The sequence below is a fragment of the Mastigoproctus giganteus genome, chromosome 3 (assembly GCF_048544385.1).
Source record: "Mastigoproctus giganteus isolate SK-2022 chromosome 3, ASM4854438v1, whole genome shotgun sequence".
In the NCBI taxonomy this organism is placed as follows: Eukaryota; Metazoa; Arthropoda; class Arachnida; order Uropygi; family Thelyphonidae; genus Mastigoproctus; species Mastigoproctus giganteus.
In genome coordinates this window covers 122,049,311-122,067,184 of record NC_143577.1, presented here as the reverse complement: position 1 = coordinate 122,067,184, position 17,874 = coordinate 122,049,311, and the positions used below count along the sequence as shown (strand labels likewise).

Sequence of the window (17,874 nt, the reverse complement as noted above, 5' to 3'; positions counted from 1 at the left end):
CCTTAATGGGCAGCTTCGTATAATTAATCGGTGTCGAGTTTTTATTTAACATATCCCAAATAATATCTAATGTGTATTCAACGTTTACATTCGTATATAATGAGGTAACATCTAATGAGAATAAATTGTCATTGTCGCCGAGTCTACAGTCTTTAAGATTATTAAATAATGTATCGTAATTCTTAATCCCAAATTGTATAACCTGTCTAAAAGGTTTTATAATATTATATACATGTGTGGCTAAGGCTGAAAATGCCGAGTTCCTGTAGGAAACAATAGGTCGAATCGGAAATCCAGGCTTGTGTAATTTTACCTGACCAAAAAGTGCAGGAATATTGTATGTTCTGGACTTTAATTCCTTCAACTGAACCATAGTAATGTAGTCGTTTTTACGATATGTGGTTAACGTTTTTTTGTATTGATTTACCAAATTGGTAAACAGTGCCGGGTCCACTTCACGATAAGTGGAGGTATCAGACACAACTGAATCTAACTTATTAATATAATCATGTTTATCTAGTATTACCACTGTATCTCCTTTATCTGCCCTCTATATAATAATGTCCTTATTTTCTCGAAGTTCTCGTAAAGCTGAACTGTCATGTGTATTCAATTTAGGAAGTCGCGTTTCTTTTATGTTATTCACTACTTGGTTAACTTGTTGAATAAATACATCTTTTTGTGGAACACTACGAAGTCCGAATTCAATATCAATTACGCATTGTTTTTTTGGCAGCTTTCGAGGTGGTAAATTATAATTTAATCCTTTGGATAAAAGTGAAATCTGGTCCTGCGATAGTGTACACGAGGAAAGATTTGTAACCTGTTGATATGTCGGTTCGTTGGATACTGGGTGAGGGGGTGTTCGTGAACTAGCCGACATATTCTGTGGTAGTGCGTTGTGTGTCTGTGGGGGGGGATGTCACCCAACTCGTGTGAACTTGGTCGCAAGCTCGCGATAATGTGTTAGAATTCGCATGAACGTGTCTTGAACTATTCGATAAAGCTTGCAACTTATTAATGTGTCTGTTTTTTATTTCTGAGGCTTGTGCTTCCCGTCGCAAATCTATGGAGGTCTTCAATACAGACCAATCGTTCGGATGTAGATAATTTTTTAATTTATCGCGAAGCTTCCTAACCTGGGAAAGGTATTTTTGTTTATCCGAATATCGAGATTTTAAGGCAAGCTTAACAATATTACGTCAATATTACGATCAATACAAAAAAACGTTAACCACATATCGTAAAAACGACTACATTACTATGGTTCAGTTGAAGGAATTAAAGTCCAGAACATACAATATTCCTGCACTTTTTGGTCAGGTAAAATTACACAAGCCTGGATTTCCGATTCGACCTATTGTTTCCTACAGGAACTCGGCATTTTCAGCCTTAGCCACACATGTATATAATATTATAAAACCTTTTAGACAGGTTATACAATTTGGGATTAAGAATTACGATACATTATTTAATAATCTTAAAGACTGTAGACTCGGCGACAATGACAATTTATTCTCATTAGATGTTACCTCATTATATACGAATGTAAACGTTGAATACACATTAGATATTATTTGGGATATGTTAAATAAAAACTCGACACCGATTAATTATACGAAGCTGCCCATTAAGGAAATTTTTCACTTAATTAAACTATTAGTTGAGGCTAACTACATCACCTTTCGAGACAAGGTGTATAAACAAATTTTTGGATTACCAATGGGTTTGAGCCTGAGTGGCTTAATGTCAGAGATCTATCTCTCAACGATTGAGCAGATACATTTGACACCTTTTCGTCCCCGTATCACATACTATGGGAGGTATTTAGACGATGTTCTAGTTATTACTGATAGTAGTACTATCCAAGACATTTTACATTCGTTTAATAATATTCATTCTAGACTCAAATTTACATTGGAAAGGGAAGATACGGATACTAAGTCATTAAACTTTCTAAATTTCACGCTTACCCGGGACTCGAACAAAATACAATTTAGCATCTATCGAAAACCCACAAACACCGGTATGCTTCTACATTATAATAGCTACCACCCGTTCACCTACAAAAGATCGATTATCTTTAATCAATTTCTAAATGCCTATAAATATTCAACGACGGATTCTGCTTTGGACTCAGAAATACAAATATTAACTAGCAGATTCTTGAACAGGGGTTATCCCATTAACACAATAAATCGAATTAGGGTACAAGCTAAGGATAGGATAAAAAATACTACACCAATCAACAATAGTAATATCAAAAAATACTTTATTTCTGTCCCATATGTTGAACAGTGGCACAAACAGCTTAACAGATTCTTTAAAGATACCGAATTTAAAATTATAGCTAGGCCTATACGGAAGTTACACACTATACTGAACAATCGCTCGGTTCTTTCCGCGTTCGCAACACAAATTAATGATCTAGTATACAACATTTCTTGTGGTGATTGCGACTCGTCTTACCAGGGTTCGACGCGGTTTTCTCTTAATATTCGTGTAAATCAACACGAAGCCTCAGTTTGTGCTTCTCGTTCAGCAGCGTCAGAATTAGCCTTTCATGCTATTAACGAAAAACATACTTTTTTATTTAACGAGGCCAAAATACTTAACGTTCAACGTAATTATACGCGACTATTAATTGCAGAAACCGTTGAAATTAAATTACACGAGAATTCTGTTAATGTTCGGCGGCCATATTTGATCTCCGATGCGTGGACCTTTACGCGCATGCGCGAAGACATATAATCACTATTTAAGTTGCAGATTTAGCCTGATTCGGTAATTTTCATTCCTGTGATCACGACAGTCGGTCGAAAAGCATTGTCAGCTTCAGGAAGGAAAATCGTTTTGAATATTTTCGTTAGATTCTTTTAATTGCGTTAATTTGAATTTTAATTGTTTTGAATTGATTTTGAATTGTGTTAAATTGATTATTTAATTATTTATATTTTACTTTAATGTACCGGTAAGTTGTCGATTTTTTCGTTTTTTCCGTTTTAATTTCTGGAGGGTATCATACGGAAGTGTTCCACGTACTATATTGAGGTTTACTCCTCTTATTAATTTACTAATAACATTGTTACATGCAACCATGCTGATATTAGCAAAGTTTTTATTAAGCTATTCATCATCAAGTCTATATTTCTAAGGGACAGACACAAAACAAGGCCCTATTTTGATTGTACTGCTTTGTGGTAGTTCTTTCTATTCTATGATATTTTAATACAATACAATCGAAATATTTCAATTCTTTGTTTTTGACAATTATTCAGCATTCAGTGAAATATTTCTGAATTGTTTTGTTAGTTTCTATTAAGCAATGGTTCTCCCGCAGGCACTTTCGAATCTGTTCAACCAGAGTTGATGAAATGCATCTTGAAAGTCAATAAAAATTCATAGCATGTAATTCTCTGTTGCATCATGGGCCAGTTTTAAGATACTATAGAGGGCATGCTCACTGCCTGCTCACAGCATGAAGTCAAATTGGCTAAGCAGCTGAGGACCCTGAGTCACAAGGGCTTCTGTTATTCTTTGGGCTATTATCTTTTATATATTTTTCTGAACACTACGACAAGGAAAATTGGTTAATATGTTCTGGAATCATTTTCTGATTTGTCATGCCTTTTATGTTTAATCTTCAGCAGTGCTTGATGCCATTTATTTGGGAAGGTGCCTTCAGTGAGAAGATTTTTTGTACAAGGTTGTCAGTTTACAGGAAAGTACTTGCTGTAATGTTCCGATTACCCTGCCCTCAATCAGCTATTCACCTCAGCATTAGTTATTTTTGATTTTCCTGACTGCTTCATCCACTCTTCTTGTTGAGCAACTTCTATTTGAGAGGTGACATAATTCTGATTTTTCTGATGAATAAATTTATGTACCTGGGTTCTGTTTTCCTTCTCATCCTTGGTATGATTCTATTTCATAATTTGTTCCTAGATGCAATATATATCTGGGCATTATATATTTTGTATGGAACAAAATATATCTCCAGGCTGAATCTTATTGACAGACATTTCATATACCATACCCCATGGTTAATCATTCCTGTCATCATTTTTTTGGACCAGAAAGAACAGATAGGACAGGAGAAGGGCAGAAATTAGTTATAATCTTAGTTCAGAAATATAATGAACCCCATTGTAGTTGTAATGTTGAGTTATTTTGGTTTCACTACGCCTCGGGGCGAAATAAAAATGACAGTAGGAATATGATTTTCATGCCAGATGACTATGATGAGTTTAATAACCAACTAAGCATACAATGAGAGTGAGCCAATAAATCAGACTTGTGGATTGGTCACTCACAGAGTAGCAGAACTTTTCCTGATTTCTTGGATGACTAATTTCTACACTATCATGTTAAAGTGACAGAAAAAAGAAAGCAATACATTCTTGAATTGATTATCAGTTCATACTTACAGTATGAAGCATCATTCAGTGATGAATGATGCTTCAGACTGTAAGAATACCCAGATAAAGGAACCTTGAAGTAACACTGGTCAGTGTGAACTGTTGTGAGATTTACTTACAGATATAAATACAGTACTGTCAAAACTAAAGAGAAAGAATTTTGCATTCAAAAAAAGTAACAATGGTTTTAGAAATCTAAAAATGCTTTTCAGTGAGAACAATTGATCATGGTATCAACTGCAATGTCAGAGAAGAATTCAGAGAAGAAACCATAGAAGCTGCTAGAGATTTTTTTTTATACCATCTAAGAGAAATTATTCAAGGTTAAGACAAAATTGAATGCTAGATGAACTGATGACACTAGTAATAGAGAAAAAAAAAATGCACGCAATGATTATATTTTATCAGGAGTCATGGATAAATACCATAAGTAAAAGTAGTCTACAATCACGTCACTAACCTGGTGGGGGGGGGGGGGACGAAAAAAGCTAAGGCAGATTATAAGCAGTCTCTGACTAAGAAGGTGTAGTAAAGGATTCACGGCTTCTCTATTATTAGAAAGAAAGAAAGGAATGAACCACATTGGTCCACTGCATATAATATAACTGTTGATGATCGTGTTTAAGTTTCTGACATATTGCATAAATATTTTAAATGAACATTTGGGATATTAGGGATATCAGAAGAATACTAAGTTATTAAAGGAAGTTAAATGATTTTGTGAGACTGAGGGGAAAGTGGTAGTGAAATTATTATTATTATTATGAACCATGTGGTGCAAGGAAGCCTGAGGCTTATGCTGCACCAGCCAAAAAAAAAATGTCTGAGTCACCCAGAGAGAGAGAGAGAGAGAGAGAGAGAGAGAGAGAGAGAGAGAGAGAGAGAGAGAGAGAGAGAGAGAGAGAAGTAGAAGGGAAATCTCCAAGAAAGAGAAGAATGATGATTTCCAGCTCAGGACCCTGGGTGTGCCAAGTGCATACTCACCAGATTGAGCCCCCTTGTTGAAGTTAAAAGTAAATGAGGCACTTGGGACTGACATAATCTTTCCAATTATAGTAAAAGAAATAGCAAAAGAGACAATAACTATCATTATGACAGCATTTCTTGTGTTCAGGAAAGATTCCAGTGGATTGGAGATGTGCAAATGCCTCCGATATTCACAAAGGAAGATCAAAGGGTGAAGTTATTATAGATTTATAAGCTTGATTCTATTCTAGGGAAAATAATGACGTCGTTGGTTAAAGAAGTATTGCAGAATAATATTGACTGCAATAATGCAGTTATACAGAAAAATCTGAACATTTTTCTTAAGGGGATGATTCTGGCTGACAAATTCGATAAGCTGCTATGAAGCAGAAGCAAAGGAACTGGATGCAAAAAATAATACTGACATCATATACTTATTTTTCAATAAAACTGTTGATACCATTCCACATGAAAGGCTACTGTTTGTTTGTTTGTTATTTGGTTTTTAGGAGCATTAGCAACTAAGGCCATATTGCTCCGGGGATATGCGGTGGTTATTCCCTGACCTTTCTGCATCCTCCGTATTTGGTGGGCACGGGCTCGAACCCCGGTCTAATCAAACAGCGTGTGCTACGCACTGATGCTCCTGGCTATGGAGGCGCCAAAGGCTACTGTGCAAATTAGAGTAGTCTGACATTAAGTTACTGGTATGTATAAAAAGGATGGTTCAGTAGCAGAATATAGAGGGCAATTATTAATGGGTCCTAATCTTCTTGGACTAATATTATTTGGAGAGTTTATCAGTGTTCAGTGCTGGGTCCCTTACTGGTTTCAACATTACAGTATTGATGAAGGCATATCAACTTTAATGTCTAAGTTTGTTGATGATTTACAAAATGCAGGGTAGTTAATGACAAAATCAGAGCATGCCACTTTAACAAAACCTAAAGAAATTAGTTGGATGGGCTGAGAAGTGGCAATTTAGGTTTATATTAATAAATGTTAGGTACTGCATATGGATAGCAGTAATCCAGAATGAATACCAAGATAATCCAGAATAACATACTTGGGTGGCACAACATTCAAAGTAGTGGAGAATGAAAAAGAATGTACAAGGATGGTTTACTTTAAAATTGCTTTAAAAATCATACAGTCTGACATGAAATTCTCTGAGAAAATCATTCAGGCTCCTAGTGCTGGGGCAGATCATGGAATTCTCTTAATGATGTAGAGGAATTTTTCCATTAGGGACAAGCAAGTGATTATCCTGTTGTATAAGACAATGGGAAGGACACACCTTGAGTATTGCACATGGTCTGGAAGAGTCATTTTGGAAGGTTACAAATCTGCTGGAACAGGTTCAGAGATGAGCAACAAAATGGATCAAAGAGCCAAATTTAAAATTTAGTGATTTTTTATATACCTGATAGAGTTATATGCCGCAATAAAAGGTATACAATATCTCATTATTCATATGATATTTTATCTAAAATAAAATATCATATGAATTCTCAGGTAGGCATTTTATACCCAACACATAAATTAACCATCAGTTTTTGAGGTAATATTTGGACTTTCAAAAATCAACTTATGTGTTAGAATATATGATATATATATTTTTTAAAATATTTATTGCATTTTTTATTTTATTCTTTAGAGAAGAATAGTATGGATGAGATGAAGCAAAATATGTCTGTTTATATTATGAAAATCTATTGAGTATGATTTCTATCTTGCTATATAAATTTTTCAATATATATATACACACACATATCATACATACCCTTTCTTCTCCTGTTTTTGAAATTATATTGTATTCTTCAGTGGAACTGATTTTATGAATTTCCTTTTCAGAAGTATCAGGAAGAGGGATATTTTGGATGAACTCCGATAAAAGCTTTATTCGTCGATCAGATAAATTAAGTTTTAAACTTGGTATTGAGATGTTTAGTTTTTGCCTAAATGCAATTAAATAATAAAATTTACATCAACTGAAATTTCAGAAAAACAATGCAAAATAAATTTTAACAAACATTACAATATATATGAAGAAATAATTTTTTACAAACTTTTTTTTAAAATCTAAAATATCAACATTTTCAATATTTCACTGTGAACGATTATTTAATAGTTAACACAAAATAATTTGTTCGAAAATTTCAGTTTCAGTTACTAATTACAGTATGTCATACCATTAATGAAAATGTATTATTATTGTATGTTACCATGAAAAAGTTCACTGAGCTCATATTGTGAATCACAGTGCTACATGCTTCTCCAGTCATACACTAGAAATAAACAGTGTGCCCTAAGGAATAGATTTGTGGATTTATTTGTAATGTATTTGTGGATTTATTTGTAATGTTATTATCCAAATCTCAATTTCAGATCTTCAAATAGGCCTCTGGGGTTGGGTATATTCATACTATGATTTTTAGCGTTTCTCACCAACCGTTGAAGTAAAAACGAAAATCTAAATCTTAAAAAGCTTTATATTTAAATTTACAATAAATATACAGTAGATCAAACAAAATAAATGTAATTATACAAATAAAATGATAATAAAATACTGAATTAAAATGCAATAAAATATACTAGATTAAAAGCACTAAAATAACTGAAGTTTTCAAAGGCTTCTGCCTTCTTTCTCAACAGTGCACTTCTATTCTGCGGTGCCTCATTATATACCAGCAGGTTCATGTGCATCTCACTTAAACGTGTACTGTTCCCATACATTAGCATTAGTAGAGGCATATGATGCAAGAAAGCAAGCTTATGCAGCATCAGCCAAAAAAAAAAAAAAAAGCACGACCACTACTCCCATTTCACCCCTCCGTTCATTCGAAATACCTGTCCAGCTGAGCCTTAAATTTGTTTAGGCTATCAACTTCAACAACAAGTGATGGAAGTCTATTCCACAAACCAACTGCCCGCTGGCTAAAGGCAAATTTCCGCACAACTCTCCAACACCCGTCCTTCCTCAATTTGAATTTATGCCCTCTCAGGTGATTATTCTGAGCAAGAGGAAGAATCTCATCGGCATTGAGCATGCTCAAGCCATTCAAAGCCTTATACACCTCTATCAGATCACCTCGCTGATGCCTGGTCTCCAGACTCTGTAATTTGCAAAACTTAAGCCTTTCTTCGTAAGAGCAACCCTTTGTTCCATTCACTAATCTTGTTGCCCTTCTCTGTACTCGTTCCAGCAGCTCTACATCCTTCTTGAAGTGAGGGTTCCAGACCTGTATACAGTACTCAAGGTGTGGCCTGACCAATGCCTTATACAAGGGAATAATCACATCCCTATCCCTGCTAGAAAAATTCCTGTATATCACTGACAAGACACCATGAGCTACTCTTGCAGCTCGTCTGCACTGCTCAGAGAACTTCATATCTGCATGCACAATTACCCCCAGGTCCTTTTCATTCTCTACCACTGTCAGCGTAGTACCACAGAGTTGATATGTTGATCTGGGGTTACTGTTTCCCATATGTAGTACTTTACATTTGTCAATGTTAAACTTCATTTGCCACCTCTCAGCCCATCTGCTCAACCTTTCCAGATCCTGTTGCAGCAGCATAGCATCAGTAGTGTCTTAACAACCCTGCCAACCTTTGTATCGTCTGCAAACTTGGACATTAAGCTTGATATACCATCATCAATATCATTTATAAATACAGAAAACAACAATGGACCCAACACTGAACCCTGAGGAACTCCACTAATAACATTAGTCCACGTTGAGCAGTGTCCATTGATTACCACTCTCTGTCTTCTGCCACTCAACCATCCCTTTATCCATAGCAGCAATTTGCTTCCGATGCCACACTGCTCCAATTTGTGCAGCAGTCTTCCATGCGCAACAGTATCAAAAGCCTTTCTAAGATCCAAATATATAATATCAAAGTTATTCCCTGCATCCAGTTCTTTTGTGACTACATCATAGTAGCCAATCAAATTGGTCAGACAAGACCTGCCCTTAACAAAACCATGCTGTGTCTGAGCTATAACTGAATTCTTGTCCAGATGATCCTACAGTGCTTCTTTAACAAGTGCCTCCATTAATTTTCCTGGAACTGAAGTTAAACTAACAGGTCTATAATTACTTGTGTCAGCCTTTGATCCTCCTTTGTGAATTGGGGTTACATTTGCACATCTCCAGTCTATGGGTACCTCCCCTGAGTCCAAAGAAGCTCTCATAATTATGGCCAGGGGTTTGCTTACTTCCTTTGCTGCCTCCTTTAATATAACTGGATAGATCCCATCCACCCTGGATGCCTTTTTTATGTTTATCCTCAACAATTTCTCCTCCACTTTTCTCTCAGTTATTAGAAAATCATCTAGCTCACTGCCAATGTTTAATTCACCTACGACATTCCCCTTCCTGAATAACTCCTCATGTGTGAATGTAGATGCAAAATACTTGTTTAGATTGTTAGACACCTGAGCAGGATCCTACACTGTTGAACCATCAACATCCAGTGGACCAATCTGATTCATCCCTTTCCTTCTTGAGTATAAATAGGTAAAGAACTCTTTTCTGTTTTTCTTTGCATCCTTTGCCAAGGATTTCTCATAATATGCCTTTGCCTGCCTAATCTCCTTTGTGACTTGGTTACAGACCAACTTATATCTATCATAGGCTTCCATGTCACCGATTAATTTGTATGTATCCCATGCATTTTCTTCTCTGCCATATGTCTCATTAGTTTATCTGACAACCATTTAGGCCTGAAACTTGAACAATATTTCTTTGTTGGTATGTAAAGCCTGGTAGCTTTCAAGATTAGTTCCTTGAATGCTTCCCATTTTGAATTTGCTGTTGGTAACATCATCAGTTGGTCCCACTGTATAGAATTTAAATACTGTCTCAGTCCATCATAGTCACCTTTATGAAAGCAAAAACCCTGCCCTTTACCTCTGATGGTAGTTACCTCCTTGAATAAATCCCACTTCAGCACACTGTGATCACTGCCACCTAGTGGTTCATTTATCTGCAGATTCTTAATGCATGAAGAATCACTACTGATAACCAGATCAAGAGTATTACTCCCTCTAGTTGCCTCCCGAACATGCTGGTGTAGAAAATAATCATCCAATAAATCCACAAATGCTTGCTAGTGTGTGAGTGACCAACCCACAAATTCCAGTCAATATCTGGGAAATTAAAATCCGGCATTATAAGACTCTCTGATTTACTGTTGTTGTTGTTGTTATTTGGTTTTTAGGAGCATTAGCAACTAAGGCCATATTGCTCCAGGAATATGCGGTGGTCATTTACTGACCTTTCCGCATCCTCTGTATTTGGTGGTGACGGGCTCGAACCCCGGTCTAATCAAGAAGCGTGTGCTACGCACTGCTGCTCCTTCCCACCTGGCTACGGAGGCGCCCCTGATTTACTGGCCCATTCTATTTCCCTGTACAGTATCTTATTATACTCATCAGAGTCATCAGGCCTATAGCACACTCCTACTCTCAATTTTTTACCCATGCTTATGGCACACCAAACTGACTCGACACTGCCCTGTCCATCGATGTCGACTGGCTTCACTTCTTGGATTTTATGTGTTTTTTAACTAATAGCATAACCCCTCCTCCCTTCCTATCCTGTCTATCCTTTCTGTAGACGTTGTACTCCCCAAATTCCTGTTTTGCATTCCTTATATCTGTGTGACACCATGTCTCTGATATCCCAACAATATCTGCCTTTAATGTTTTGAGCAAAACCTCAAATTCATCAAATTTATTTACTAAACTCCTAGCATTGGTGTACACGCAAGTATACACCAATGCGTGTGTTTCTATTCTTAGCTACCCTAACACAACCCATGTGTTTACTTGTACCGCAATGGCTCCCAGCAAGTCTCTGAAATACCATGCATCTTGTTTTTGAGGCTTCTGCTCATTCTAATAGAAGCAGTGCAAGAATCTCTTTCACCTCTGCCAGTGGCTATTGTCAATCTATTGGTCTTTGTCTCCCTCCAAGCTAGCAGTTTTCCGACCCACCTAACACTGCCTCGACAGCATCAGCAAATATTCTTGCACCCTTTCTATTTAAGTGTATCCCATCCCTGTAGAAGCAATCTCTCCTGTTAACAAGTACAGTCCAGGCTGAAAAAAATTCTACCCCTTGAGCCTTGCACAACCTTTCCAGGGCCGAATTGATCGACAAGGCCCTCATCATATACTCCCTCCTATCTTGTCTGGGCAGAATTGCAGACACTTTCAAATTCAACCCTACTACAACCCTTCTTCTTCTTCTTCTTCTTCTTTAATGCTGCCGAATGGCGTTTGCGACTTCGTTTTGATATTGTTCTCTGTCTAGCGCTGCGTGTAGGATTTGTGCTGTTGTCATGTGAAGCCAGGTGTTGATGTTATCTACACCTGGCAACTACAACCCTACATGTTGGAACTGGAAGTGGCTCGGGAGCATTCCAGGTAAAAACGTTCATCCCCTCCAAGGATTACCACCTCAAAGAGGGGATGAATGCATGTATCCCTGTGTCTATTTATATTATTCCCAATAGAACCAATTCGTAGGCTCTCGAGCCACTTGCGGTCCCAAAAATCTATGCGCCCGATCAGTGATGATTGCTTCGTCCGGGGAGATATGATGTCGCTTCTCCCAAAAATGTTCAGCTATGACAGATTTACCATAATCCGCATTTCTTATCACGTTTTTGTGCTCCCCCAGATGATCCCCCCCCCAGAAGATACGTTGATGATACGTTTTCAATTATTCGGAAGGGGAGTGAAGATGAGACTTTGAATTTTCTTAACAGCTTCTCCCCGTTCATACAATTCACCTCTGAGGCTGTTCCTGGATGTGTTGATCTGTAGAGAAGGCTTTTGTTTTCAAACACTGTTCAAACAGTGTTTGAAAACAAAAGTGTTTAGAAAACCTATGTGCAAAGGCCAATACTCACATTACAACTCAGCTCAGGCCAACCATCACATGAACAGTGTGATAAGAGCACTAGTAGATAGGACAAAATCGCATTGTAGTACCTCAGAGGGCAGAAAAATAGAGTATGAACACGTTACGGCAGATCTTTTGAAGTGTGGGTACCCCCAGAGGATCATAGAGAAATACATTAGTGGAGGGCAGAGCAGATGTGAGTCCTTCACATCGATAGCCACCGAATACATTCCCTACAATCTGGGTTTAACCAAGTGTATAGCTCGTATACTAAGGAATTACCAGACGCACTGTGTGCAGCTCCCAGGTCGGAAGCTGCACATGGTCGTGTCACAGGTGAAAGACCCCATCTCACATGAAAATATAAGTGGGGTCTTATATAGCATCTAGTGCCCGGATTGTGGGGAGTGTTATGTTTGGGAAACAAAACGACGCCTCAAAGATCATCTGGGGGAGCACCCAAAGGCGATAAGAAATGCGGATTATGGTAAATCCGCCGTAGCTGAACATTTTTGGGAGAAGCAACATCATAACTCCCTGGATGAAGCAGTCATCACTGATCGGGTGCATAGATTTTGGGACAGCAAGTGGCTCGAGAGCCTATGAATTAGTTCTATTGGGAATAATATAAATAGAGACAGGGGTACACGCATTCATCCCCTCTTTGAGGTGGTAATCCTTGGAGGGGATGAACGTTTTTACCTGGAATGCTCCTGAGCCGCTTCCGGTTCCAACATGTAGGGGAACAGTACACGTTTAAGTGAGATGCACGTGAACCTGCTGGTATATAATGAGGCACCGCAGAATAGAAGTGCACTGTTGAGAAAGAAGGCAGAAACCTTTGAAAGCTTCAGTTATTTTAGCGCTTTTAATCTAGTATATTTTATTGCATTTTAATTCAGTATTTTATTATCATTTTATTTGTACACTACAAACTACATTTGTTTTATTCTGTCTTAATTCAGTATTTTATTTTATTATCAGTAACATTTTATTTGTATAATCACATTTATTTTGTTTGATCTACTGTAAATTTATTGTAAATTTAAATATAAAGCTTTTTAAGATTTAGGTTTTCGTTTTTACTTCAATGGTTGGTGAGAAATGCTAAAAATCATAGTCTCAATTTCAGAGTTTGTCACCTATTCATCAGCAGCTAACTGGGAGGATTGTCAAAGTCGCTTGCACTCGTATTGCATATTGTACATTCCAAAATGTTTGAGTATGCATGATAAAAATTCTTCCAAATTAAATTTATCATTTTGTTTCATATTTTTGATCTGTGTCCATTAAAAAAAAAAAAGGTTCCACCCCTTTCAAAAAACAATACAAAATGAGAATATATACGACTAATATATATTCTTTAAATAATTAAAAATTTCTTAGCATTTTTATAAATGCCTGAATATTTTTAAGAACATTAAAGTTACTGCAATAAATTTATGGTAAAAAAATTCCATCAATAGCAGCACCTGATAAATTAAATGGTTCAATCCAAACCAACAATATTTCTCAACTTTTCTAGATTTGTGGCATTGACACCTTTTTGCATCTCTCATATTGTAGAAATATATTATATCATTATCATTTGCACATATCCCTCTTTGAACGATTCATAATACCTGAAGCGTCTTTGACTTTTTTTTTTTTTTTTTTTGAAATACATTATACTCAAACAGCATGCAAGAAAACTAGCCGATCCTAGATCTGTAGTGTCACCTATAAACTCCCCGCTAAAACTTGGGAATTCCATTCAAACAAACAAATATGTTAATTAATCATTCTATTCTCACTAACTGCAATTCCTATCACACAAATCACTTTATTCGGACAGGTAGTGTGAATGCTTATTTTTTTGTTTTTAGAATAACTGTATGTTTAATCATTTTTGCTAGAATATTCATTATTGTAATAAAAGTTTGATTTAAAACGTGAATTTAAGTAATTACTTGTTTTTACTTGTAATTACTTTAAAAATACCGAAATACCGATATTGAAAACCCTACTTGGCACTAACTTGTCTTTAATGCTATAATGCTCCAATTTATACAGAAGTTTCTTATAATATCAGTGTAAATACACCATAGTTAACCCATAAATTTGAACTACGTATGTAGCGTAATAGGCATTGTTTTAATTGTATCTCATACTGTGGTTGCCTTCACAACGAGATAACTGCTATTACATTACTTCAAATAAATAACGCTTCTCTAGTAGAGAAGACTACTGTTATTTATTTTCAGCAGATACCACCACCCAGACAATCATTTTAAAGCTAGGGGGCTTCATCATATTGTATAAATAACTTCGCAACTGTGATGCCACATTGCATTACCAGGGTACCTGCCCGCCCACTGAGAACGAAGCCCACTAGCTTCGAAACGATTGTCTGGGTGGTGGTATCCACTGAAAATAAATAACAGTAGTCTTCTCTACTAGAGAAGCATTATTTATTTGAGTAATGTAATAGCATCTATCTCGTTGTGAAGGCAACCACACTATGAGATACAATTAAAACAATGCCCTATTATGCTACATACGTAGTTCAAATTTATGGGTTAACTATGGTGCATTTACACCGATATTATATAGTTAATTACTTAAACCCATAAGGAATTTATTTTCTAAAAAAGAAGTTTCTTACATACAGCAATATCAAAAGCATTCCTGAAATCCAAGCATATGATATCAAATTTATTTTTGTATCGAATGAAATTGGTCAGATGAGCTTGCTCAACAAATCCCTGCTGTGCCTCAAATATTATTATTATTATTATTATTAACCATATGGTGCAAGGAAGCCTGAGGCTTATGCTGCACCAGCCAAACAAAAAAAAAAAAAATTCTGAATTGCTCTGAGAGAGTCAGAAGTAGAAGGGAATCACCAAGAAAGAGAAGAATGATGCCAAGGATGGATTTTCCAAGGATGTGAGCCCCTGAGGTAAATATAACTACATTCCTGTCTATATGGTCTTGAATCTTCTTTTTTAACCAGTAACTGGTTTGAGTTACTCGTTAACCGAAAGTTTGAGCATGCTCAATGCTGATGGGATTCTTCCTCTTGCTCAGAATTGCTCAGAAATCACCTGAGAGGGCATAAATTCAAACAAACAGGTATTTGGAATGAACAGAGGAGTGAAATGGGAGCGTTTTTTTTTTTTTTTTTTGCTGATGCTGCATAAGTTTGCTTTCTTGCATCATATGCCTCTACTAATGCTAACTCCATTATTTCGTATAGATCAAAAGTTAAGCTTACAGGTCTGTAATACATTATGTCGCCCTTTGTTCCCAATATATGAAATGGGGATACATTCACACATCTTCAGTACATATGGACCTCCCTTCAGTCCAAAGATGCTAATTATGGCTACAGATTTCCTTACCTCCTTTACTCCCCCCCTTGAATACAATTCGATAAATCCCTTTCACCTCAGTTACCTTTTTTTACATTTAGATTCAACAATTTCTCTGCCACTTTCCTGTCAGTTATCACAAAATCATTTAGTTCCCTGTTAGATTTTGGTAAAATTCTTGCATCCCCTTCCCTAAACAATTCCTCATGTGTGAATATAGAAGCAAACTACTTATTCAGTTTTTCAGCAACCTGAGAAGGATCATCAATGGTGAAAATATTCATATCTAATGAACAAATGTGATTCATCCCCTCCATTCTAGTGTTTACATAAATAAAGAGGTCTTTGCTCTTTTTCTTTGTATCCTTTGTTAAAAGCTTCTCATAAACTGCCTTACTTGCCTAACTGCCATCGTAACTTGATAGTTGACTAGTATATATATCTTCCATTGTCTTCTGTATCACCTGATAATTTATATGTATGTCATACATTCTTCTATTCTAACACAAGTCTAGCATTCAGACTAGGTCTAAATAGTTCATCTAGCATCCATTTAGTATAAGCCTTGAACAGGACTTCTCAGTTGGTATGAAAAGCCTAGTACTTTCTATGAATATTTTCTTAAATGCTTTCCTTTTAAAATTTGGCGCGCTGGTAAAAACATCTAACAGAAAATTCTAAACTTTGACACAAAAAAAACCTAAAAAAACCTTATAGAAGAAAGATTAAAGCAAATTACAAGAACTTTCAAGCAAGATATACAAAGAATTATTTACTAATGTAAACAGGAAAGGAAGGGGATGATTCATATTGGCCTACTAGATATAAATGAATTAACTGTTGATGATCCTATACTGCAGATGTGTAAATGCAATTTACACATATAAATTAACAGGTGACACAAAAGCCTATTGAAGATATAAGCAGGTCTGTAATTAAGTCACAAATGACATTAGGCAGGCAAAGGCAGATTACGAGAAATCTTTGGCAAAGGAAGCAAAGAAAAACAGCAAAAACTCTTTACTTATGTAAACTCTAGAAGGAAGGGGATGAATCAGATTGGTCCACTTGATACCGATGGTTCAACTGTTGATGATTCTGCTCAGGCAGCAAGAAAACAGAATGAGTATTTTGCATCTACATTTACACATGAGGAGTTATTCAGGGAGGGAAATGCCAAAGGTGTATTAAACTCTGGCAGTGAGCTAAATGATTTTGTAACTGAGAGCAAAGTGGAGCAAAAACCATTGAAGATAAACATAAGATAGGCACCTGTCTTATGTCTGCCTTATTTCATTACCTTCCAAAACATCCATTGTCACATAACACGATAAACTGTCTTACCTGAGCTTGGGTTATCACAATACAGTACACGGAAAATGCAAAAACTTCTCTGTGCTCCAAAAAAAAAACGTGTGCACACGTTTTTTTTTTTTTTTGTCCAAGTCCAAGGGATCTATCCAATTATATAAAAGCAGGCAGGAAAGGTAGTAAGCAAACCCCTAGCCATAATTATAACAGCTTGATATCGATGGTTCGGTTGTTGATGATCCTGCTGTGGTAGCTGACAAACCGAATGAGTATTTTGCATCTACATTCACACATGATGAAGTCTGAGAGAAGTGGAGGTCAGAAGCTTATCAAACTCTAGCAGAGAGCTAAATAATTTTGCAATAACTGAGAGCAAAGTGGAGGAGAAATTGTTGAAGTTCAACATAAGGAAAGCACCTGGGATAGATTGGATCTATCCACTTATATTAAAGGAGGCAGCAAAGGAAGTAAGCAAACTCTTAGCCATAATTATGACTCAGAGGAAATCCTTGGACTCAGAGGAAATCCGAGGATGCTCTGGAGATGTACAAATTGGATCAGTATGACATTAAACACAAGTTGCTACAATGGATAAAGGGATGGATAAGTGGGATAAGGCAGAGTGGTAATCAATGGACACTGCTCTTCGTGGACTAATATTATTAGTGTATTCCCTCAGGGTTCTGTTTTGGACCCATTGTTGTTTTCTATATTTATCAATGACATTTATGAGAGTATATCAGGCTTAATGTCCAAGTTTGTTAATGATAGAAAGGTTGGCAGGGTTATTATTTATTATTATTAATATCCATATGATGCCAGGAAGCCTGAGGCTTATGCTGCACCAGAAAAAAAAAAAAAAAAAGTTCCCGAATAACCCTGAGAGAGAGAGAGAGAGAGAGAGAG

At 36.4% G+C, this 17,874-nt stretch overlaps 1 protein-coding gene across 1 annotated transcript in view; it reads right to left on the bottom strand.

Moving 5' to 3' along the window:
• Positions 1 to 17,874, bottom strand: part of LOC150088255 (intermembrane lipid transfer protein VPS13A-like) — a 3,009,916-nt gene that overhangs the window by 2,272,340 nt on the left and 719,702 nt on the right. Inside the window, exon 20 of the mRNA XM_090370087.1 lies at positions 7,168 to 7,342. Coding sequence (XP_090226213.1) covers positions 7,168 to 7,342 — 175 coding nt within the window. The remainder of the gene's footprint in view (positions 1 to 7,167; positions 7,343 to 17,874) is intronic.